Below are 27,225 nucleotides of genomic sequence, written 5' to 3' on the forward strand. Positions count from 1 at the left end.
AAACCGGACTAGACGAAAGGGTATTAATGAACTGTTAATGTGTGTCAGAAAGGGCCATGCAGACAGTCAGCCCAGCGTGGGGTAGATTTGCATGTAAGCCGGTCTAAAGGAATTATCTCCATAATAGCTAGGCCCTTAATACAAGAGTGTATAAAATACAGTGTTGTCAAAGGTCTGGCAAACACACTCTAATTGCAAGATTTTGCGCTGTGAGTTCTCCCAAATGTCAACATTATTTACAAAAGTCCATCAAATTCTGCTCTTTTCATCCAAAAATGATGTAGTAATGCCGGTTGGTTTTAAGGTCAGTGGCCAAATTACTGCCTGGGTTATCTGGTAAACCAGTACTTTGTCAGGAATGTGTTCAGCTCCTGCTATTTTGCCTTATTTCTAGTGGGGTTTTTTTATTATTGTTGTTTATTTAAAAAATCAGTGCCACCCTCATCCCACAAACTGTAGTGTTGGGAAACAGCTCTCTCCATATCATGGCAGCTCTAATTTGCAGTTACGGCAAGAAGGCTTTCATTGTGCATAGCAGAAGAAATTCTTGTTAATTACAACCAAACAGCCAGGTCTTCTACACACCTATTTATTCTCTTGATGGATATGGTTAGTGGCATTATGCTAAACAAATCACATCACTAACAACTCTCCCCTCCCGAGGCTCACCTCACTGTGGGGTAAGTAAAATGATAATTTGTGCCACAAAGCCATTTTTTTCCTCTTCACACAGTTATTGATGTGCTACTCCACAAAAGTAAGTTAAGATGTTGCAAATGCCATCTTTCTCACTGTGTGACAAGCATAATGTACTCCGAGATCTTTCAATCTTAAATCTTGTTGTAACGGCTTTTATGACATAAATTATTTCCACTGCCTACCCATCAAGCTGGTAATGAAACCAGAGGGTGTCATGAGAATTGCTATTCAAAATGCATCATCTGTGTTGACTGGGGCGGGAGATGGGAAGGTGGGAGTGAGAGGAGAGAGAAAATGGGGAAAGAAGTTTTCATTATACCTCACATACTTGTAAAGTGTGTCAGCAATAAAGTAATATCTGATTGTCTGTGACAAGCCAACATAGTCACTAAAGATGAACAGCCAGAACTACATGCCATAATAAAGTGGTCACTTTGTATAGCACATTACAATAATAGTGGTCTTTCTCTGTCATAATAAAGTGGTTGATGACTTTATGCAACATGCTTTCTGAAGCTATTTACACATTAGTTATTAATTACCAGTAAATTCGTTAAACGAGGATTTTAAATGCAGAGCAAAAGCTCCTTGTCAAATGAAGAAGAAAAAAGTACAGCATACAAGTTAGCAATCAGTGTTTCTTACGATGTAAAGGAGACATGGGGAAATAAAATGGTGTTAACAAAAATAATCCAATTCATTTATTGCTACTGACTCATATAGTATCACACAGTAATAATTTGAATATATGTAGCCCCTTTCATCCAAGGATTTCAAAGCACACAACAAATTTTAATTAATATATCCTTGCCACATATAGGGATTTATTATTTAAGACTTGTAAAGATAGGCTATTAGAGAATCATAGAAATGTAGGGCTGGAAGGGACCATGAGAGGTCATCAAGCCCAGTCCCTTACATTGAAGCAGGACCAAGTACACTGAGACCTTCCCAGTCAGGTGTTTGTCTAACCTGTTTTTAAAAGCCTCCAATGATGGGGGATTCCACAACCTCCCTTGGAAGCCTATTCCAGAGCTTAACTATCCTTATGGTTAGAAAGTTTTCCCCAATACCTAATCTAAATCACCCTTGCTGCAGATTAAGCCCATTACTTCTTGCCCTACCGTTAGTGGACATGGAAAATATTTGATCACTGTCTTCTATAACATATTAACATCTTAACATATCTGAAGACTAATCAGGTCCCCACCTCACTCTTCTTTTCTCAAGACTAAACATGCCCCATATTTTTAATCTTTGCTCATAGGTCAGGTTTTCTAAACCTTTTATCGTTTCCGTAGCTCTCCTCTGGACTCTCTCCAACATGTCCACGGATCTTTCTTAAAGTGGTCCACCCAGAACTGGACATAGTACTCTAGCCTAGACCTCACCAGTGCAGAGTAGAGCAGGACAATTACCTCCTTTGTCTTACACACAACAGTTCTGTTAATACATTCCAGAATGATACCAGACCTTTTTACAACTGTATTACACAGTTGACTCATATTCCATTTGTGGTCCACTACATCCCCAGATCCTGTTTAGCAGTACTACCTCCTAGCCAGTTAGTCCCCATTTTGTAGTTACACGTTTGCTTTTTTTCCCGTAAGTGTTGTACTTTGCACTTGTCTTTATTGAACTTCATTTTGTTGATTTCAGAACAATTCTCCAATTTTTCCACAGTCATTTTGATTTCTAATCCTGTCCTCCAAAGTGTCTGCAAATCCTCGCAGCTTGGTGTCACCTGCACATTTTATAGGCATACTCTCCACTCCATTATCCAAGTCATTAATGAAAATACTGACTAGTACCAGACTCAGAACTGACCCCCTGAAGATATGTCCTCCCAGTTTGACAGCAAACTATTGATAACTACTGTTTGCGTATGGTCTTTCAACCAGTTGCACACCCACCTTATCGTAATTTTATCTAGACCACAATTCCTATTTGTTTATGAGACTGTCATTTACGATTGTGCCAAATGCCTTACTAAAATCAAGATATATCACATTGACAGCTTCCCTGTTATTCACTAGGCCAGTGACCCTGTCAAAGATATATTACTTTATCTCCATTTTATGGCTGAAGAAATCGAGGCACAGAAACATTATGTAAATTGCCTAAAAGCAGTTAGGAAGGGCTTGGCTACACTGGCGCTTTACAGCGCTGCAACTTTCTCGCTCAGGGGTGTGAAAAAACACCCCCCTGAGCGCAACAAGTTACAGCGCTGTAAAGCACCAGTGTAAACAGTGCCCCAGCGCTGGGAGCCGCGCTCCCAGCGCTGTAAGCTAATCCCCTCGTGGAGGTGTGTAGGGATATTAAAGAAGGTACTAACAGTGATTCCCCCAAGTGACAGTGACCCCCCAATAATTTGTCCCCCACACTTTAAAATCCAACAGTTTCACCAAGTACAAAAATCTCTTGGGTCTTCTGTTAAAACTTGTAAGCTACTGTCTGTAGAAACCGTTGATTGTATCTGTCCTGTAAAAAATACTTTATCACTATGTAAAACTTACAAACAAGTTAATTGACTTTGTTCTTGAAGTAATTGATACAATGTAAACAAATGCTATAAGCCGTTAAGTGACTTTCACTTCATTGTAACAGCAACGGCTCCTAGGAACAGACCCCCACCCTCTGTGATTAAAGGGCCAGGAGTCTCAAATGAATTAGCACACACCCCGAAAGTGGTGGAGACAGTAAATTAAAATATGGTTAAGATATGGAATGTATGTTGATGAATGCTTTAAATTAAATTTAAAAAATTTAAATTAATGGAGATATCCCATCTCCTAGAACAGGAAGGGACCCTGAAAGGTCATCAAGTCCAGCCCCCTGCCTTCACTAGCAGGACCAAGTACTGATTTTGCCCCAGATCCCTAAGTGGCCCCCTCAAGGATTGAACTCACAACCCTAGATTTAGCAGGCCAATGCTCAAACCACTGAGCTATCCCTCCCCCCTAAATGCTTGATGTACATGAATGGTTAGGGAGGTGCCAGCCTAGAAAGGGAGTATCCATCGGCCAAAGAATGTGTAAAGAGGACCACCAGAACCCCCGGAGGGTAAACTGGGATCCACCCCATCACCTGGAAGGATGAGAAACACAAACTTTGAACAGTGTGGAGCCACCAGGAATGTGCCCAGGAATGTGCCATCTGCTGATTGAGTCAGCAACAGCAGGATGAAACAGCTCCCATAGACTAACATAGGAATTAATTCCTATAAGAATGGACTCTCAAGACTGAGGACTTTGAGTCTCTGGTTCTGCTGCCAACCTCCAGGAGCATCAGGTGCATCTGACACAGACTCGGCTCCATCCTCATGACCAAGATACCTGGCCAGTAACTTGGCATGAGCAACTTCTAGGCTGGTAACTATAACACCTATATAGAACTTGAATGAATGATTGTGTAAATGAATGTGTGTGTGTGTGTGTGTGTGTGTGTGTGTGTGTGTGTGTGTGTGTGTGTGTGTGTGTGTGTGTGTGTACGGAATAAGTAGTAATAGGAATAAGTAGTTAAACAACGTTGTTTACTTTTATCTTTTGCTTTATCATTATATTTACAATAAATGTGGCATCTTTGCCTTATCCCTCTTAATAAGATCCTGCTGGTTTTTATTCTATTGGTAGAACAGGTGGAGTACCTGCAGCGCTGGGAGAGCTCTCTCCCAGCGCTGGTGCGCGACCACACTCGCACTTCAAAGCGCTGCTGCAGGAGCGTTCCCGCGGCAGCGCTTTGAAGTTTTGAGTGTAGCCACGGCCTTAGTCATCTGCAGAGAGAAGAAGAGAACTCTGGAGTTGACTCCCAGCTCTGATCACTAAACACAGCCACCTCTCTAGAGGTAGGAACACAAATTGAAAACAAATATCGGCGTGTTAGACCCCAGGGCAAGGAACATGCTTTACTCCATAACTCTGACCCTGAGAAATAATAAGTGCCCACAGCACTCATAGACTTGGATGGCAATTGGGGGATTTCAGTTCCTCTCATGATGAGGCCCAATGTTTGTAAAGTGCTGCAAAAATTCACACTAACATAAGTGATTTTTAATAGTAATATAAATAATGCTAAGAAATGGTGCTATTCTGAGGTTTGTTCTGCTACTGACTAGGGGAAAATCAAGCACAACAGGGAAGGGGGAATCCCATGTGAAAAACTATAGAGGTGCAAGACAAGTTGTAGGTTATTGCATGGGAAAAGAAACCTCATATTATTCTGCACTGACGATAAAAGAAAATTAATCACTAAATCACAAGGTGGAAAGGGTGAAATTAAAATTGAACAGCGCTGCAATAAGCCTCCTATTTCTAACTAACTCAGCTCAGATATTTTAAAACTTCCAACAGCCCTTGATGAGCTTTCAGCTGAGAATTTCTAATGTATTTTAATAATTGATGCTGCACCCTAGACCAGGGACTTATTTTGCAGTCCGTAAGTTGTACCTATTTACTGAGAAATTAACTTACCTTGCAGTGCAGAAAATATTCCTCTGACTTTTATTAAACATAACGGACAATGAATGATAAACAATTTGCCACAAGCTGTGATTAAACTTTTCCCAGGGTTGATCAATAATAAATTACATTGTTTCATGCAAAAGGGGTCAAAACAAGCAAGTAAGCCCAGCAGGAGAGCTATCGAGCTTTAAGAGGTGAAGTGCACATCTGCTGTAAAGCTACCTGGAGATTTTTTACATAAGACCGGCCATACTGGATCAGACCAAAGGTCCATCTAGCCCAGTATCCTGTCTTCCGACAGTGGCCAATGCCAGGTGCCCCAGAAGGAATGAACAGAACAGGTAATCATCAAGTGATCCATCCCGTGTTGCCCATTCCCAGCTTCTGGCAAATAGAGGCTAGGGACACCATCCCTGCCCATCCTGGCTAATAGCCATTGATGGACCTATCCTCCATGAACTTATCTAGGAGAATAATTTTACAGCAAGAGCATCAATACACCATCACTGCTATGGTATTTCATCTCAGAAACAGAAACAACGCCACTCCTCTCTACAAAACAAAACAACCCCCAACCCTCTCCAAGACAAACACAATTCAGGAAAGCACATTATTTCCACTTGCTCCAATTATTTATTTGTATTTATAGATACATATATGAAACCTTACCTGAGTAATGGATGAAAGATGACAGTAATATTCCTTGCACCTGGTTTGCAGACAAACTTCGATCCACCACCTTCGATTAAATTATCATCAGGACCTCCTTGAAAACAAAAACACACAAGGAGAGTTTTCTTAAAAGATCTGAATGTACCCTTTCTAAAATTCATTAGCATCTTAAAATCATTTCAGGCTCCTCCTCTCCCTCAACATGCATCATGAAAGATCTGTAATTAAATGAACATATTTCAATTCTTCTGTTCTATTAGGATAAACTGGGCTTCTAATGTGTAACTTCTGACTGAAAGACAAAATAAAGACAAGGATCACATCCCCATTAGTAAACATAAGAGCCTATATTCCTTCCTGGTTGTTAGCAACAGTGTGGGTTGAGAGTTGGCTAGAGGACTGAGCACAGAATTAGGCATCAGTTAGACTCAGTTTCTATTCCCATTGTTGCATCTGAATTGCTGTGTGTCCTTGGGCAAACCATCAACTGTCCCGTGCCTCAGTTTACCCACCTATCTTTCTTAGATACTTATATGGCCCCTGTTACCACAGTTCTGAAATGCTCAGATATTATTAATGGATTCTATCCTCACAACACTCCTAGAAGTATTACTCCCATTTACTAATGAGGAACCGAGTTAAAGTCACTTGCCCAAGGTCACGCAGGAAGTCCCAGGTTAGTGCCCCAACCACTGAATCATCCTTTCTCAAAAGCATGAGTGTCTCTATTGCTTGAGCTAACAGCCAGGCTCTGGTCAACAGGAATAATGTCACCTACCTTTAAGGGCTAGTCTACACTTACCGGGTAGTTCGACGGCTGCGGATCGAAGTTCCGAGTTCGATTTATCGCGTCTGGTGTGGACGCGATAAATCGAACCAGGAAGTGATCCCCGTCGACTGCGGTACTCCAGCTAGACGAGAGGAGTACCGCGAAGTCGACGGGGGAGCCTGCCTGCCGCGTGTGGACCGCGTCTGAACCGCGGTAAGTTCGAAGTAAGGTATGTCGAATTCAGCGAATTTGCGTACCTTACTTCGACTTGGGGGGTAAGTGTAGACCAAGCCTAAGAGATATTTGGAAACTTAACTATAACATCTGGAAAGTGCTTTTGATCCTAGCATGAAAGGCTCTATAAAAGTGTGAAATTTTAGGGGACCTTCCACCCTGCTGCTGTTTGTGTTCTTAGGAACTAGCTTCATTTTTATACTGGGTATCTTATGACATCATAACTATTGTTCCATTTTATTTTGTTTGTGTAGGTCCACTGATTTTTTAGATCTCTTAGGTAAAGTCTTATAAGAGTCAAACAATTTCCCAAGATCCCAGGTACAGTACATGCAAAACCAGTGTTTTGCAGATATAGCAGAAATAAACAGATCTGATTTGGCACATTCACTTGCATCAGTTAATCAAAGGGTCATCTCTTGGAAGGTACAGTATACACATACTTAGTGTGATTTACAGAGCTGAAAACTGGACTAAAGGTCTTAAAATCAGAAATGAAACACCAGTCTTGTGTCATTACATCTGTACCAAAGTTACTGCCACAGATGAATCCCACTATCAATTGGCTTTAAGCACAGATATAGACAGAAAATAACTGTAAAATTGGAATTGTCTTACTCGACAGAGCCATTCATTCTGTGTGTCATATCTCTTGACAGCTGCAAGACTGTACTCCTGTTAAGCCTAAACAAAACAATGGGAGAGCAAGCTGGAGTCTATTCTGCCTCAGACGTGAATGACAAAAATTTCCGACTGTGGAATCTTTGATCATTCAGTATATTAAATTACCCTATCATCGTGGCCATTTCCCCTTGTCACTCAGCACTGCTCACTTTGTGGTTGATAATGGAGTCTTAAACACAACCTTCTCCCCTTTTTTACTTCCAAGTGTTAGGCGCTAAGAACCTGGTCTGAATCTAGCCCTAAGCAATCTAAGTCAGTTGGGTTATGTTTGTAAGGATATTTTGGTGGTATTCTTGTAATGGCACATAATACACATGAACCATCCATTAATTAAAAATAAATAATAAAGAGCCTAGTCACATTATTTTGATAGCCTCTTTCCCATCTACAATACTACCCGAAATCAAACCAGTGGCAGGAGAGTACTATGCTCTTTGACCTTCATGTCCATCTCCCATGACATGGGAGGAAGACTGAATCTTGAAATGAGGAAAAGGGAGGGGGGGAAGGTGAGAATCAATGAATAAATGACTCCCATCTTCTTTTCAGAGTGAAGTTTACATGCCTCAGTCCTTTGCCTAGTAGCCAAGTCACACAAAAGCTCCACCACCGCTAGATCTATTTGGTCACTATGTTAACAATCTTAGTACAGAGATCAGGGACCAATCAGGTGACACATGCCAACTCCCTTTGCACCCTAGAAGTGGTCCCTCCAGTTCAGTACTGTTATATAGAACAGTGCTTCTCAACCTTTTTGATACCAGGGACCAGCCTGTTGCCTTCCTAAACTGCATCAGGGAGATCTCAGGGACTGGCGCCGGTCCACAGTTCGCTTGTCGAGAAACACTGATATAGAACAATTCTCAGCCCTGATATTGATTCAAAGAGATCCTCACACTGCCCCCTATTACGTAGGTAAATGTTAAAATTCCAATTAAATATATAAGGAAACAGAGGGCTTGTCTACACTTACAGTGCTGCAGCTGCCCTGCTGCAGTCTTAGTGAAGTCACCACCTATGCCAACTAGAGAGTTTCTCCCGTCAGCACAGGTGCTCCACATCTCTGAGAGGCAGTAGCTATGTCGACATGAGCAGCTTTCCCATCAACATAGCACTGTCTACACCAGGAGTTAGGTTGCTATAACTGTGTCACTCAGGGGTATGGATTTTCCAACATAGTTATACCGACTAAAAGTTTGTAATTTAGACCAGGGCTGAGATACACAGAAGTTAAGTGATTCTGATCAAGGGCAGAGCCCAGAGCAGACTTCAGGACTTCCAAGTCTTGACCTCTGGGCTCCACTATACAGTATTTCTATGTTGAAAATCTTTGTCAAAGATCTTTCTGTATGCTGTATTGTATGTCCTTTATGAAATTAAAATGGGTGGGCGGGGGAGTGAATTAACCACATAAAAACCATGGGTATTTAGATTTACTTATAGTACTTTGACAAGTAAACTCAGCTCCCCAGATGTGTGTATAAGTATTAACAGAAGAGTTAGAACACATTAAGACATATGAAAATTTCTGTGCTAACAAGAGGATTCAATGAACACACAGAACTAGCTAAGGATACGCAGTTCATAAATATATTCTATTTCCAATTAAAGAAAGGACAATTCTCAAAAAATGAAATTGAAATGTTTATGCTCAAGCTAACTTAAAAAAACCCTCACAAATATGACAGAATTTAAATGTGGAAAGGAGAAAAAAAGTACCACTTAGAAAGAAAATTATTCATTTTTCCCATTAACGTCTGACTCTGCATTTTCCAGTGGGGTCTGTCACTAACTGACTTATTGAAGAACTCATCCAAGCATGAACTATTGAGGCATGAATTAGGAAATACAGGCTCAAATTAAGAAAAGGGTGTTATTCTTGTTACGTCAAGTCACCCTGCACTAATCAATATTATTGACTGGGACGAACTTCATAGCAAGGAATAAAACAATCTGTCTTATCTGCTTAAGCACATTATGCAAGAGAGTTAGGAAGAGCACTGCTGGGAACACCACAACTCAGGCAGAAGGATACGCTTTTTAATCTTCTCTGCTCCTAAACTTTCAATTAATAATAATAGATGCTCTGTGCGTAGGTGGGAGCTACAAAGAAAAGTAATTTTATTTATATTAAAATATTGTACCGGAAAGATATATTGATTCACAGAGCTCATTTCCAATGATGTCCTGAATATACAAAAACAGGAACACCACTGCAACAAACCTTTCTATTACAAAATAACCTATAACTGTCCTCATTCCCTTGGACTCTCCTTGTGCTGTGACCTCCCACCTCTACTCTCTGTCTGAACTTAGCAGTATAGACACATAGATACAAGTACACTGTGAAAAACCACGATTTGCACAGAAGAGTTTATTCCTGATACCAAGCATAGGTGCAAACTGTGGCTTACAGGCTCTTTGCCTGCATACAAAATGAGTACTCTTAATGCAGACTTTTTGTCTGCCTATACAAGTGGTGCAGATGTGCAGTGGCTGGCCAATGATGGCTGAAATCCCCTGTTAGACAAGGCCTTAGACTAAGCTCTTCAGGGCAGGGACTGTGTTTGTTTTGTAATACACTATACGCATTGCCGTGCCAACACGGCATCATCTGTCCCATGCTCCTAGCTGCTCCACACCAGCAGAAGGTATCCGATCATCCATCCTACAAAGGGTACGTCTAGACAGGAAAATAAACCCAGGCAGCGAGTCGCAGAGCCCGAGTCTACAGATTCAGGCATGCACCACGGCACTAAAAATAACAGAGTATATAGACTCATAGACTCATAGACTTTAAGGTCAGAAGGGACCATTATGATCATCTAGTCTGACCTCCCGCATGATGCAGGCCACAAAATCTGACCCACCCACTCCTGGAATAATTCTCTCCATTGACTCAGCTGTTGAAGTCCCCAAATCATGATTTAAAGACTTCAAGTCGCAGAGAATCCTCCAGCAAGTGACCCCTGCCCCATGCTGCGGAGGAAGGCGAAAAACCTCCAGGGCCTCTGCCAATCTACCCTGGAGGAAAATTCCTTCCCGACCCCAAATATGGCGATCAGCAAAACCCCGAGCCAATTTGGTACGGACACCGTACCGCCAGTATGACCTATTAGTCTAGTATCCATCCCCCCCGTCTTCCTTATGTCCCAGCCCCGCCCTGGGTCTCAGAGCCGAAGCTCCAGCCAGATTGGGAACATCTACCCTGTTGTTTTTAGTGTCATGCCACAAGCCCCACAAGCCGAGTCGGTAGACTTGGGCTCTGAGGGTACGTCTACACTACCCGCCAGATCGGCGGGTAGTGATCGATCTATCGGGGATCGATTTATCGCATCTAGTGTAGATGCGATAAATCGATCCCCGATCGCTCTGCGGTTGACTCCTGTACTCCACCATGGCGAGAGGCGGAAGCGGAGTCGACGGGGGAGCGGCGGCAGTCAACCCCGCGCCGTGAGGACGCGAGGTAAGTCGACCTAAGATATGTCGACTTCAGCTACGCTATTCTCGTAGCTGAAGTTGCATATCTTAGGTCGATTCCCTCCCTAGTGTAGACCAGGCCTAAGACTTGCTGGGGGGGGGGGGGGGGGGAGGAGAGCGGGGACGTGGGCAGGTTTGCACACATACCCAAAGAAACCAGTGGCCTCCCAGCAGAATCCCTGACTCATCCCAAGTTTAGAAGGTAGACGATATAGAGAGACAAAATGCCTACTTTCCCCCCTAACGTGTTAGCATGATCTCCTGGGAGAGTTATCACAGTCGAGCATGAGGTTGGGAGCCAAGTACTCCAGAATTCTCTGCCTACATGCTATAGGCAATGTACTTGGGACAAGTTACTTCCCTTCTCTGTGCCTCGGTTTCCCCCATTTTAAAGTGGGAACTACAGTATTACCTTCCTGACCAGGGAGGGAAAGGGGGTTGTGAAGCATAACCAATTTTGAGTCATTTCTAAAAACTTTACACTAAGTGCTGAGTGCCATCATCACAGCAATAGCTACCAGTAACATGGACTGTACGAACTAGCTATCCATGTTTGGTGCAATACTGTATTACGGTATATGTAGAATACCAGTAGCCATGTGGAATCTAATATAAACGATTGCTCCAGAAATGGCTTCTTTATAGAACCGTTTTATTTTGGTTGCTTTTTTTAAACTTGAAAATAGTTTATGGCAAGCAACTGCAATAGCCACATTTTACAGCAACTAGGAACGCCTTAAATGGGTTGCAGCTGTTACAAGAAATACAGCTGTTGCACTAGTTTCATCTCACGAGCACCAGCTTGCTGATTTAATCTTTTGAGTAATATATTACAAAGGAAAAAAACCTGAGATGAAGTGAAATTTTTTCAAAGTTAATGATATCCTCATGCTGTGCCATCAGTGAAGTGTACCCACCTGAATATCTTTGTGAGTGGGAGCCAGAGATGGGTCCATTACTAATGTAGCAAATGTTTCTGTAATGGAGCCTGAAATGTCATGCTACACAATGAGCAAACACAAGATAGGAGCAGATTACTAAGAGAGCTAGAATCTCGGGATGCAAATGAATGAGCAGCAACAGCAATTCTCTGATCAGGGGCGGTAGGGATACCATATTTTAACATTCAAAAAATAGGACACTCCACAGGGAGGGAGGGTAGCCCCACCCTGCCACCATCCACTCCCTCCGACTGCCCCCCACAGAAACCCCAACCCATCCAACCCCCCTGCTCCCTGTCCCCTGATTGCCCCCTCCCGGGACCCCTGCCCCTAACTCCCCCTTGGGATTCCACCCCCTATCTAAGCCTCCCTTCTCCTTGTCCCCAACTGCCCCCTCCTGAGACCCCCCCCCCAACTTCCGCCCTAGGACCCCACCAGGTAGGGACCTGTCCCCTGACAAACCCCCGGGACTCCCATGCCTATCCAACCACTGCCTGTCCCCTGACTGCCCCCCCAACCCCTGACCCATCTAACCCCCCCTTCTCCCTGCCCCTGACTGCCTCCCCCCAACCTCCGCCCCATCCAACCCCCCAGCCCCCTTACCGTGCCACTCAGACCAGCTGTCTGGCTCCACGCAGTGCCAGACACACTGCTGCATACACGCTGCCGTGCTCCCCCACGGAGCCACAGCTCCCCCAGCACCTGCCTTCCAGATTTGAACACCTCAAAATTCAGGAGAGCTCAAGCTCAGTTTGGGCAGCTGTTATTTCATTTCTCCCAAATCAAATATACTGATCCACTGTAACTTGCTGTAGAAAAAGTAGGATAAAATTGTTTGTTTGTTTAAAAGGAAGACAGTGATATTGCATTGGCTAATTCCCCATAGAAAGAAAGAGTGGAACAAAAGAATAATAAAGGCACCTCAACTTTTCCTCATTTATGTAGGACAGTCTTATAATATGCATCCAGATATCCTCCAATCACACAAGCTGAAAATTGTTCCACTTTACTGCAGGTCTGTAACCATATGGGAACCAATCCTGTCTGTGTTCTGTGCACATCTAAAATTCCTGCTGAATGACCTGCCGTGGGAGCGAGTTACCAGTGACCCAGGGCTGTGGCGGAAGGAGGGTTCAGGTGGGGGGGGAGGGGAGAGAGCCCAGGGCTGGGGCGGCAGGGTGTGTGTGTGTGTGGGGGGGGGGGGGGGGGGGGGGAGAGCCCAGGACTGGGGCAGCAGGGGGGTGCGGCGAGGAGCCCAGGGCTGGGACGGGGAGCAGCCAAATTTTTTTTTGCTTGGGGCGGCAAAAAACCTAGAGCCGGCCCTGTCTCTGATTTTTCCATTCTGCACTTCTCTTTGTAAGAAGTAACTCCCATCAAGCATGTCCACTCCCAACAACTTGATCCCATGCTGCTTGGGTCTCAAAATGATTTATCTGGCTGACCACTAGGAAAGTGCCACGGTGACCCAGGGACCTCTCTTACTAGCCAGAGTGGTACAGACAGAAAACTTCTTCCTCGCCCATTCAGCAGACAAGAGGACAGAGGAAGAAAGGCAGAGGAGACATGTTATTAAATAAAAGGAGTAGCCAAGAGCCACTAAATCAGACACCAAATTCCTGACATGGCTTAGAAATAGTCTCATAATCAGGTTGCATCAGTACACGAGGAGCTCATGCTGTGAAGACCCATAATCTCAACGCAACATTGAAAGGCAACTCGGGACACCGTACCATGATTTCAGGGCTCTCTGCAACTCAGTTCTTTAAGTAGCAGCTCTCCAGCTCATCAAGACGGAGTGTCACTGCCCTCAAAGACTTACAAGTGTATGCACCTACTTAATGTACAGTACATGAGCAACATGTATTATATCAATAAACATTATGATGATGCCTATGCTTAGCTCTTCTATGGCACCCTTCATCCAATAAACTCAAATGTTTTGCAAATTAATTAAGCTTCACAACAATCCCACAACTATTGTGATCTCCACTTTGCGTATGAGAACACTGAGGCAGAGAGAGGTTAAGTCATTTCTCCCAGGTCACGAAGGAAGTCTATGAGAAGTGGGAACAGAACATAGATCTAGAGTCTAAGTTGTGTGCCTTAACCACAAGACCATCTTCCCTTAACCGTTAAGAAAAAAATTATTATTTCTAGACTTTGTACCTTTAGAAAACAATTGCTGTTGTCTGTATCATGATGAGAAAATTGCAACTCCTGATTGTCACTTAATATTAACATTATTTCTCCCTATTCCAGGCTTTAATAGCCACAAAAACTAATCATCAATAGCCCTGGTAAGAGCAAAACAATCATTGACAGGAGGGAAAGCTTCCCTATTACAGCCTACTGACACTCCTTACTGCTGACCTGTAACACTGCAGCTATTCTAATACTAGTCATCTCCTGAGCATGGATTGCCAGTTGTATGGCAGATGTGAGATCGGAACACATAACAGGACAAGAGCAGGTTGAAACCCTTGATCTTATTTCAGTGGTGTAAGAATCAGAATACATTAGAATTAAAGCTATCAAAGCTGAAATGTTGGGGGCAAACCCAAAACCTGACGTTCCTAATTCTGGGAGCTGCTAGTTCTCTTATCAGTACCAGTATTTTTAGCGACTCTCTGCAGGTCTTCCTTTGCAGGGAAGATTAGCATTACAAGGCTTAAGTAATGACAGGCAGGAAAGGAAAGTGTTTTTTTTTTCTTTCCATCAGCAGAAACTGGACATCCACCAAAAATTATCCTTAGTGTTGCACTGGATTTGCTACTCTTCGAATTCATGTTTGAAGAGGAATTAGTCATTGCTCAAGTTCTTAGTTTATGCCTAGATGGCGCTCAACACACCAGAGATGAGGCTGCTCAGCATCTTGCAAGAGGCTCTCAGCATCTGGTAGGATCAATTCCTCTGGTAATAAGTAGGAAGAGGGTTTCTCTACTAGAACAGTGGGGTGGGGGGAAACTCTTGCACTCTAATAAGAACTCTTTAAAAAGGTGCAATTTCTAGCACTTATATAATGCTTTACAATATATCTGCAAAGCATTGTACACACATTACCTAATTAACTGCTCAGACATTATATGTGCCTTAAATCACCCCACCTTCAACCCAGATCCACTTTTGTATTTTAATATAGAAAGCTTTCACTGTGCTCTGGTAAGGGGTAACCCTTTCCAAACCATCCCCTGTTTACAGAACAGGTCTCGCAAGCCAGCTATAATCAGCTGAGATATTGAAAATGCCATGAGTAGGGATTGTGGGTTACATTCACTTCATAGAGATGCAGAGGACCTATCCTACTTGCTCTCTTTGTTTCCATCCCTTTTGCCAGCATGGGACAACTCCACTTAATTCATCTATTCTGGCAAACTTTCTATCAAAACAAGTTTTTAAGGCACAGACTGAACAGTTTTTTGATACCTCTCTATGAGCAAAGCTGCTTTCTCACTAGGTCACTTCATGTTAATTATGTGACCATAAAAAACAACCCTCCTCTCCCGTCCCCGTCCCCCCCCCCCACACACACCCCAATGCCACCAGGCTTGGAAGCCACAACAATTGAATGAACAATTCATCATGCAAATCACTCAAGCCTTCCCCCGCTTGAACATAAGAACCAATCCAAACTCTAAAAAGGAAAGGGAACCAATTTGGCTGCTTCTGTTAGGGCTACCATATGTCCGGATTTCCCCGGACATGTCCGGCTTTTCGGTCTATAAATAGCCGTCCGGGGGGGATTTCTAAAAATCTAAAAATGTCCGGGATTTCACCCCGGTCGGCTATTTATAGACAGAAAAGCAGCGGCCAAGCGCAGCTCGGCAGCCAAAGCCCCTTCCCTGCTCCCCCCATCCCCTGCAGCCTTACCACGCCGTCCGGCCCCGCAGCTGTCTTCCCCCTCCTCCCCTCCCCTGAATGCTCCGCCCCCCTGCTCCTCCCCCTCCCCTGCTTCCCGCGAATCAGATCTTCGCGGGAAGTCTGAAAAGAAGCAGGGGCAGGCGGGCGGCAGCAGCAGGTAAGCTGGGGCGGGGGGGAGGAGAGCTCCGGGCAGGTGCAGCCCTGGCCGAGCGGCTCCCTCTGACCCGGGCCGAGCGGCGCCCGGCGGCCCCAGCCGCTCCGGCCCGGCTCGGGCCCCAGGGCGGTGGCCCCAGTTCCGGCCGAGCACGCCAGCCCGGTCCCGGCTGAGCACCCCTGGCCCCAGCCGCTCCGGCCCGGGCCCCAGGGCGGCGGCCCCGGTTCCGGCCGAGCGCGCCGGCCCAACCCCGGCCGAGCACCTCCGGCCCAGCCCCAAGCCCCGCCCGGAGCGCAGCCCAATTCCTGGGCTCTTTAAAGCCGGTCAGAGGACGGGGGGGGGGGGGGGTTGGGGGGTCTGATGGGGGCAGTCAGGGGGTGGGAAGTGGGAGGGAGTGGATGGGGGCAGGGCAGGGGCGGGGCTAGAGCGGGGCTCCTCCCCCCCCCCCCAGTGTCCTCTTTTTTGCTTGTGGAAATATGGTAACCCTAGCTTCTGTCCTTTCTTGAAGTTCCTGATTACTTAAGGATCAGCTGATACAGATATGTAATTTCAAGCTGTGCATGTGCAGCCTCAAGGTGTAGAAATAAAAATGTCCATTGGTATGAAAATGTCCATAGCTAGCTGGACATCAGCTGCTGCACAGATACAGCCAGCAGCAAAGCAGATTCTTATAAAACAGATGACAATGAGAAAGACCAGGGGCTAATCTCTGTTACTGGATAGCAATGCATGTGTTCATTGTTTAATTGTATGCTTCCAAACTTATTTTTCTATTAAAATCTGCAAGTCTGGGTTCCTCTTATGTATTTCTGCTCTTTACAACACAGCTATCTTATCGCTGCATTCATGGAAAGGAGTGTGCAGATTCCCATGAAAAGGTGCCTTAATTCCATTCTTGACACAATAGTTCAAGGCAAAGATCCTGTTTGTTTACTCTTAAACAAATGTTTAAGGCATCAGATAGGGGGACAGTCATCCTGTCAAACTACTAATATTTAATGTTAAGAATTAGAAAAATAAACACTCCATAAATTCAGAGGATTGTGATAGACAACCGTGTGGTAGATTTTTCCTGCCACATATCACTTTCATATTCCTTTCTAGACACTCCTAGGGAATGAATGAGGAAAAAGATACAGGAAGTTCAGGTACAAATAGTTTTCACCTGCAGTGTCTGGTTAACAAAGGTGACATGGTTAGATTCTTAATCATTAGTTGATGGGCTCTTGACCTATCTCCAAATGGAAATGGGTGGCTCTTTTCCTGACACCTAAACAGCATCTTTCCAGCTACCTATCTATCTAGGCGGGTATTTCTAAAGTGGTTACTATGTTAGGAAACGCCAACTGCAAAACGTCTGGTCAGTAACATGGGCTATCGCGAACATATTAAACCTGTTTTCTGCTACCTATACTGGCTCACCACAGAATAATGAATCAAGTTCAAGTCCTTATCTTCAAGGTGCTCCATGGCCTAGGCCCAGGATATCTAAAAGATAATCTAAAGCTCTGAGATGAAAACTGTGGTGGATAGCTTCACTTCTCTCGCACAATGCAGCTTTCTACCATAAGAGATCTCGTCTGTGTAAGAGAAAAGAGCTTTCTCCAGGGCTGACCTGAGACTGTGGTATGAACTCCCACGGGAACTAAGGACCATCACAAACCGCACTCCACAAGGTGCATTTATTTTACTTGACTTCTCTAACATGCACAGAGCAATACATATATTGAAACAACCTTACCAAAACAAAACACTTCACTACACACACGTCTCCCCCTTGGTACAGGATAAGAGAACAAAAGACATGACAGAAATTAGTCACATTGCTCAATGCACTATTAGAAGGTGCTCAGATACTACGGTGATGAGTGTGGTATAAGAACCTATATAGAACATAACATGTTGGTACCTATTAGCACCTAGATGTTGCACTAACTACAGCATGAGCAAGCTCATTGCCCTAGAAGCTGGAAATGTCATCTTAGCATAGGCACTACCAACTCTGTGTGTGACAAGCTTGTCGGTGCACTGAATGAGGCAGGAGTCCAATGGAAAAATCGTATGTGATCACGTACTTACAGACTGCATCGTAATACCTACACACAAGCAGACAGATTAAAGTTGCACAGACAAACTTAAAATTTGGTATTTCCTAACTTCTGAGTGCTCGGCTTTGCAACTTTTTCTATTATTCTTTTAATGTAAGGGTTTTTGTTTTACATATTCATAGATATGCTTTACTTCCTTGCTGCTAAAATTTGCTTTAAAACATTTCCCACCCATTGATTTGGAGGGTTTTTTTTCTTTGCATGAATATAATCAGGAACTTCACAAAGCACAAATTTATTCTAATTACTACAGTCAGCAGGATATGCATAAAACAATTCTGAGAGAGTTTAAAAATCCCAGGCAACTGAATATTTGCTGTGAGTGGACCACAGAGGGGTATAATGGATTGACTATGGATCTGGGAGTGAAGAGATCTGGACTGACATTTTAATGGGAGTTGAGCATCCAAATCCCTTTGGTGACTTCGAAAATTTCTAGGATTTTTGGATTCTAATCCCAACACTTTGACTGACTTGCTGGCTCACATGAGACAAGTTACTGAAACTTCCTCTATTCCCTCATCTGTAAAATAAGCCGCCACATATTTTTTATAAAGAACTGGGATATACAGATGAAATTCACGGTGTTCGTGCAAAGCATTATATTATTGTTATAAAAATACAAGCTAATATTTGTGGATTTTTTTGTTGTTGACTTTCTTTTTTTTTTTTTTAAAGAGTTAGCAATTTTCTATCATGCTGAGTATCAGTATTGGTAATGGCTTTCAACCCGGTGAAAGTAAATTGGAACACCACATATAATCTAATGAAATGCACTATGGGATATATGCTGTTTTGTTTACTCAAGATTTCCAAAGTTCCTTCAGGAATTGTTTCATAAAGATGTTTTCCCCTCACCTGCAAACGTGCACACCACCATGTTTAAAGGACTCGGGAAGAAAACAATTCTAAGAGCGTTTTTAAAACTTGTAAGTACCCCATGATAAAGGATATGGAACCCAGGAAAAAATATTTAATGCATATGAGCCCTCCCCAATTCCGTATTTAAAAATATATTATTTTCATAATTTTTGGGTTCACAGAATAACGGTTCTGGAGATTGAAGTCAAGAGCTAAACCCACAATACAGATATAGTGCAATGGTGTGTAATAACCGAAGCTTCCCCAGATTGTCATACTTACGTATTTCCACTCTGCCATGAAAGGATCAACTCTAGAAGCGGGAGGATAGTTCAGTCTCCCAGGGCAAATTAATCCTGGAGTTGCCCTGCTCAGACTACAGTGAGGGCCAATTGTTGTTGTAGTTTTTGTGATGCGAACATTTTCCAGTGGAAACTGCAGTGACACCATTAAAACACATTTTACATAGGCCTCAAAACAATGATGGCAACTACTATGAGGCGGAATTTGGATGACTGACCTAGAAGTGAAAGATTCCGTAACCCTGTGAGCAACTGTCATTCCCAAACTCACACCCTTCCTGGGTTTCAATTTTATTAACGGAAATACAATCAAGTTCAGCACAAAGCTTCTCATTCAAACTGGCTGTTTTTCGGGTTCCTACCTCAGGAGTGCTCAGCCCACAGACTAGATCCTCTCTCACACTCTAGAAAGACATTCCAATAAAGCCACTTGCTTCAGAAAATTGGTACAATCCACGTAACTCTTTTCCAAAAATAGAGGGGGTTCATCCAAGCAAACAATGCCAGAGTGTAAAAATCCTATCAGCAACGACCTTAGCAATCCAGCTCCACCTGTTCTCCCACAGGGACAACACACATACAATGATCATTGTATTTTACTTTTAAGTACATGCAACCTTCCTTTTGGACATGTACTCACTTTGAAGCTCTGTTGTTTTATTCAAAATTGTACTGCACAGCAGTGTTCCCTCTAATTTTTCCCACCCATGTGCGGAATGAATTTTGTTATGTGCACCAATATGGAGGTGATGTGTGACAATCACCCTCATATTGGTGCACATAACAAAATTCATGTGGTGGGGGTGGGACCGAGGGGTTCGGAGTGTGGGAGGGGGCTTAGGGCTGGGATAGAGGGTTGGGGTGCAGGAGTGTGAGGGCTCCGGCTGGGGGTGCAGGCTCTGGAGTGGGGCCGGGAATGAGTGGTTTGGGATGCAGGAGGGTGCTCCGGGGCTATGGCGGGGAGAGAGGACTCCCCCCAGTTTCCTCTCCCAGTAGCAGCATCTGGGCTCGGAGTGAGAGGCGCCTCTCCCTGCCACAGTAGCTCCAGGGCTGGGGCCATAGGATAGGTGCTCCGCCCCCAGCAAGTCCGGGCTGGGGCTGGGTTCGGGCTGGGCTGAGCCACCCCGGCCGCAGCTGGGTTTGGGCCAAGGGCACCCTTCCCCCGGCAGGTTCCCTGAGTGCCTGCGTGGCGCTAAGAAGGCTGCTGCACGGCCACGCAGCTTACAGGGAACTTAGCTGCACAGGCAGTCTTGAGATACTGCAAATTTCTGTTACAGTAGGTCAACCTTGGGTTAATACTTTTGTATTACCTTCTATTACCTCCTGGCTGGATTTTTAGGATTCAGGAGTGAGAACAGTTATGAAGCAGCCAATCTAATTTAAAATGAAACTAAGAACTCCAAATAATATAATAAATGAAGTGTTATTTACAAGTGAATGATGTAAGTTTCTTCCACAAAGCCCTTCATCATCAATGCATCATAGGACTCCAAGAACATCTGCACTAGATGAGATATGATCATCATCTAGTGGTATCTGGTAAATGATTGTATCCAAGATGTACTGTCTGCCTGTTTTAGTGCAAGACTACTCCCCACATTCATGCAATAATGGGGCATAAGACAGGTTCTTATTTCCCAATAGGAGCTGGTCCCAACACATCCAGCAGGTCACCAAGTGAGGGACCATCACTTCCACTCCTGCAAAAGAAAGGAAGTTGGCTGCTAGGCCAGAGAACGCACAGAAGCTTGCCTCCCCCCATAATACACCAGCCAGTGCACCCCAGTAGCAGTTACTTCTCCCCTGGAGCAGGTGAGAAACCTAGGAGAGAATTGTGACTCAGAGCCAGAATTCCTTGCAGGTCTGCTTCTGTATAGAGCAGCTACACACAGTCCCTACAAACATGACAGTTATAGATTTACAGTCTAGCACCTAAAGCATGAATTCCTTGAGGCAAGGACCATGCAATATTGAGAAGTGTCCCAAAAGGTCCTCAGTCCCTCAACTTCCATCCATTACTTTTCACCAGCATAAAACTCAAAGACTAGAGAGTAGATATGAAGAGAGAGTATCTTAAACCCACCTCAAACACAGCCACATTTACGTGAATAAAGCGTTGCTCCTTTAAACAACGGCGTGCAGAGGAAGGGCTGAGAAGAGAGTGATTAAGGTGGGCAGACATTTAATTGGTTCCAGTTCACCTCAGTTATAATGGGTTCAGTTCACTTCACATAACCAAAAGAAACTGTGTTAGAATATGTGCAGATCAAGACTAGGGGTGACCAGACAGCAAGTGTGAAAAATCAGGACGGGGGTGGGGGATAATAGGAGCCTATATAAGAAAAAGACCCCAAAATCAGGACTGTCCCTATAAAATCGGGACATCTGGTCACCCTAATCAAGACTGATATACTTATGCTCAGAAGAAATCCACACAGATGGAAACACAGCATCAATTGTTAAGGACAAAACAGAATTTTTTTTAAATGTTCTCTGCTTTATCATTTTTATTGATTCCTTCCCTAGGCAACATGGTCCAGGGGATAGGTCCATTAGTCTGAGATTCAGGAGATCTGGTTTCTATTCCCAGCTCCACTAATTGTAAGCTTTTCAAGCTCAAACACAGAAAGGTATAACATGATTCAATGGCTGGAAGATGAAGCTAGACAAATTCAGAATGGAAATAAGATGTAAATTTTTAACGGTGAGAGTAATTAACCATTGGAACAATTTACCAAAGGTCTTGGTGGATTGTCCATCACTGATCATTTTTTAATCAAGCCTGGATGTCTTTCTAAAAGATATGTACCAGGAATTATTTTGGGGGAATTCTATGGCCTGTGCTCCACAGGAAGTCAGGCTAGATGATCACAGTGGTCCCTTCTGGCCTTAGAATCTGTGACTCTAAACCAGGGACTTGTCTCTTACCGTGCATTTGTACAATAGGGCCCTGATACTGGCTGGAGTCACTAAGCACTACTTTAAAATACAATAAATATCTAAATTAATACTAGTCCTAATATTACTAGTAATAAACCAGTTCTTGCACCACCCTCAAATGCCCCCATATAAAGAATACTTTCATTCTAGGGTCTTTCAACATACTCATAACAAAGCTCTAGATTTTCAAAAGTGCCTGTGTGACTTATGAGCATTTTTGCTCCTAAACCACCTAGGCTATTTAGAAAATCCTGCCCTTTTTTCTCTGCTAAAGGCAAGAAATGTTTCCCAGCACTGTGAAAAATCAAGGATGGACAAGAGCCCTTTGACTAGAATGTTCTATCACACGGTTTCCTTTGGTCACCTAGCTGACTATTCCCTGTAATACAATTCCTAGTGCTTTGTCCACTTGTTTATTTTGATACTTTCAAAGTAAAGTTTAGAGGCTCCTTTAATTAACTATTTATGAGTGTTAAAAATAGTAAATACTTTCATGCCAAAATCCTCATTTTGATTTGTTAATCCCACAATTCAATGTTTCAATTGCTTCCTGACTTCTCTCCAAATCCTGTCCCCCATCTCACCAGCTTTATTTCCACAAATTACTGCATCCATCTCTCTCCATCTCCATCTCGCTGTGATATATTGCCTGCCTTAGGATACCATTATTTTTGAGCACACTAGCTAGTTTTTGCTTGCAGACCTATGGCCTGATTCTGAGTACCTGACAATAGTTTTAAACCATTTCAAATCCATGGACTGAGTTAGTGCTGATTTTTACTGGTGTAAGTGATATCAGAAACAAGTCCCTGCTATCAGTCTAATAACCTCTTGGTTACATTCCTACTAACAGGGAACATTGTCTCATACTTTACCATTGTTCTCATTACCCTAAAGTTTAAGCACTCCCTATGGAAGTTGTCTCGCCAGGTATATCTTAACAGTGGGCTGACTGTGTATGGGTCACACCTGTAATATTTCCTTCTTCATTTATTTACCTATTTCAGCATACATAACTTCTCCTACGAGAGAGCTCCAGGCATCCTTGATAATCCTTTAAAATATATAAATAAGCAAACAGGCCTCCTTCAGTTACCCGGAAAACGTAACAACCCCAAAGCAGCAAAATGTACACAAAATTCTATCTCCCAGAAGACCCTCTCACCCCTACCCAACCTCACCAATCTCCCCTCTCCCTAAAAGCAAGGGAGCAAGCGTGCAGCATGCCCTGAAGTTCAACAAACTTGGTCTGTTTCAGACCAAAAGCTGGGGAGGGGGAATGCTTTCAAAGGCAAGGAGATCAAAGAGACAGTGCCCCAGCTCAAGCACCTCCACTGACCACAACTACAGCTGCAGGGCATCTTCTGTACTTAGGTCCCAGCCATTTAAGGTTCAGAGTCACACCACTACCTTAAAATCAATCCAGAGTGCAACAGGCAGCCAATGCAGCTCACGCAACCCACATGTAATATATTAACGTTGTTCCGCTATACACCCAGATTCTAGTCCCAGGTCTGCCACCAGCCTGCTGCGTGATTTCGGCAAGTTAGTTCAGGTCTCTGTTGTTTAGTTTGCCAATCTGTAGAATGGGAATGATGATTCTTACCTTCCTTTGTAAAGCTATTTCAGATCTATGAAAGAAAAGCACTGTAAAGGAACTAAGTATTATCATACTGGGGGGGTGGGGGGGGAGGTTATTACTTGAGCCCTGCAACTTTCTGCTCTATAAACAGTATGTATGAGCCAGATATAACAGAATGAGAGCTGATAGCTTGTTTGAATACATCTTATTCTGATTGCTTGCCTGCAACTCCATGGGGTTCCTATGCATATTTTGACAAAATGTTATCCTTCGTTACTAGATTTCTGGACATTATTGCAAGTAATGGATTCAGATATGGTCATGCAGTTGATGCACAGACATATTGTTCTGCTCATGTCCCCATGCCCAAACCTATTTAGGCTCCCCAATACTGCCTTGTCTGAGATCCAGCACCATATGCATTCAAATAAGTTGCTCTTTAATGTTTCAAAACCTGATTTATTAGTTTCTCACACTCCATCTGCCTTGAAAAACTGCAATGTGCCTTCATTTTCACAGGCTGTACAAAAGGTTGAGGTTCAGTTTGACTCTACTTTATCATTTGATCAGAGTGTCAGACACATATGTAAAGTCTCCTTTCAGCTTCATAGTAAGTTTAAAATTCATGCTTTTTTTTTTTTTTTTTTAAGTTCAGGACTCAGCAGCAGGAACTTTGATTAATGTATTTGTCACTCGCATATTTACTATTTTTGTTGGTCTCCCTAAAATTAACCGGTACAGACATAAGCCATTCCAAAGAATGGGTGCAGCACAAATCCTTATCTGAAACCAGAGAACGTGCCAGTGCTAATGAAGTGTGATTACTTACCCACATGCCACACTGCCTTCAGTTTAAGATTTTTTCCTTTCACAGCTTCCTTTCACTATCTTATCTCTCTAAGTGGCAAACAGCTCCTATCTAGAAATTTTATATTCCTGACATGTTTCACATTCAAAGTGAATGTCTGAAAAATAACTGGGGGGGGGGGGGGGGGGGGAAAGGACAAAGATATTTCTAGCCATATAGTTATGTTATTTTATATTCTTGGAAATTGTTTACATATCTTCCCTAAAAGAAAGTCACAGAATCATAGAAGATTAGGGTTGGAAGAGACCTCGGGAGGTCATCTAGTCCAACCCCCTGCCCAAAGCAGGACCACAGCAGGTCCATATTTCATCTACCATAACTTAACATAGCTTAATTCTTAGAGAATTTTTAAATGAAGGAAGCATGTGTAGTGGTATGAGCACAAACGTATGAGTAAACAAGGCTTTGATTACTCTTGGCTGAGCCACAGACTTGCTGTGTGACCGTGAGCAAACGGCTCAATTATTCTGTGCCTCACTTTGCCCATCTGTAAAATGGGGTTGTTTTACTTGCCTCTCTCATGGGGCTGTTGCGAGGATTAATCAATTGATCAATATTTGTAAAGTGCTTTGAAGTCATATGCGGGAAGGTATTATAGAAATACAAGTTACACACATACACTTTGTGGATTCATGCGTGTGTGTGTGTGTATGTATGTGATCACCTTCCTTCTTTATGTAAAACAAATAAAGCAGATTTAGGAACCTTATACAACTGGGTTTCTGGTGCCTAAGATACCATCCAGGGGACTGTCATATATTTGCTTCCCATGTTTTCATGAATGAATCATTTCTAATGCAGATAAACATGTCAGCTTTTTGACAAGTTATGAAAATATTACTACTCAGGAGCATGATCTATATGTCAGGCAGTGCTAAAAAAAACCACCCTACATGGCGAGTCTGCGTTGTGATGTCTCTATAAATTTGCAACCATAAAAGTGTGCCATTCCTTCTCATATGTACCGATATCAGTTTGAATTAATTCATTTTCCAGAAATATGCAGAAAGATCTCTGCTAATAACATGGATTTTCCCATGGGGAGTCCTAAATGGATTGTCCATGCCAGTGAACAAAATGCACAAAAACAATTCCTGGCTCTAGCAGAAATTATGAGATTGCTCAGAATATGACCTGTCAGACAGCATTTCTCAATCTGTTCATCCATAATCTTTTTTAGATGGGATTCCCCACCTCCTCATCCTCCTTGCTTTGTTTTGGCTGAAATTCAATCAAAGATGAATTAGACATTAGAAAACATCCAACACTCTAGCCCTCTAGTCACATCAGAAACTCTAGATCCCTGTGTTAATTTTGTTACAGTTTTTAGTTCTCCCATTTCAATGCAAAACTGCTTCCCTCCAGAGACTGCCACTGATATTGGCAAGAAAGCGCAAGGGGCTATAACAGAAATCAAGCACCAATAACAAGCATGGTAACTCAACCCTCAGCAGACATTAGCAACTGCGGGAAAATAGCCAGAACTTTAATCACAATTCTTTCAAACACAGCCAGGGATTTGGAAATGCTGTTATTCCAGGATATGACCCTAACACAGTGCTTAATCAAAGCCACTGGTAGCACAAGAACAACCTGCAGACTTTAATAAAAACCAATTTAATAAAAGTCAGTGTGTCAGAATCATGCTGGACCTAATTTAGCAGATTCCAGGGAAAAAAATGAATAGACCTTTCCATATGTTTCTGTATGTTATAGATGCAATGAAACATGAGATTTCTCCTATGTGAAGAATAGAACAGTTATTACCTATGTCTTCCAGATTGCTGTTAGGATTTTTTCTTTCTACTTTTATACATGTATTTCAAGGTTGAAAAGCACAAAACTCAATGTCAGAAAAATCAAGAAGGTGGACAGAAGCCATAATTGTCAAATTGTAATAAAAAGCATCTATTTGTAATAAAATGGGGAAATGAAGGTTTGAATTTCACTGTAAAAATTAAACTCGGGTTTCTTGCCGACTCATCAGCCTCCACCCCCAATAACGGAGCCTCTCAATAGCGTTCATCCTGTGTTTTAGAACTACTTTTATTTACACTTTTACAAGCACTAGTGACAGGTGCTTTTTGATTCTCAAAACACAGTAAGCAAAAGGACATACATTATTATTATTAAGGGTATTGCAGCAATGCATAAGACACCCAGCCATGCCTAAGAGACCCAACCATTGTGCTAGGTGATGTACAAACACAGAACACAAGTTATGAAGGTTTACTCCACAACACCCAAGACTACTGTTCTCCCGCAATGCCCTAACTAGTGATGTGATAAATCTCAAGGAGGTCTACATTTAAAAAGCTGCAGCTGCACCGCTGCAGTGCTTTAGCAAAGACACTCTAAGATGACGGGGGAGAGCTTCTCCCGTCGGCTTAGTTAATCCACTTCTGTGAGAGGCGGTAGCTATGTTGACAGACGAAGCCCTCCCATGGACATAGCGCTGTCTACATCAGGGGTTAGAGCCGCGGATTTTTCACACACCCCAAGCGACACAGTTATGCCAATGTAAGTTGTAGTGTAGACCTGGCCCCATTCATCTACGTCACTGGTGTGAATCTGATCATGCTCATTTAAAGATGGTGGTGGCGAGTAGCTAAC

The 27,225-nt window shown here is 43.1% G+C and overlaps 1 protein-coding gene across 1 annotated transcript in view; it reads right to left on the bottom strand.

Moving 5' to 3' along the window:
- EXOC4 (exocyst complex component 4) overlaps positions 1-27,225 on the bottom strand; it is a 607,048-nt gene that overhangs the window by 325,988 nt on the left and 253,835 nt on the right. Inside the window, exon 10 of the mRNA XM_065409076.1 lies at positions 5,829-5,925. Within this exon, the coding sequence (XP_065265148.1) occupies positions 5,829-5,925 (97 nt within the window). The remainder of the gene's footprint in view (positions 1-5,828; positions 5,926-27,225) is intronic.

Source organism: Emys orbicularis, chromosome 1, assembly GCF_028017835.1.
Source record: "Emys orbicularis isolate rEmyOrb1 chromosome 1, rEmyOrb1.hap1, whole genome shotgun sequence".
Classification (NCBI taxonomy): domain Eukaryota; kingdom Metazoa; phylum Chordata; order Testudines; family Emydidae; genus Emys; species Emys orbicularis.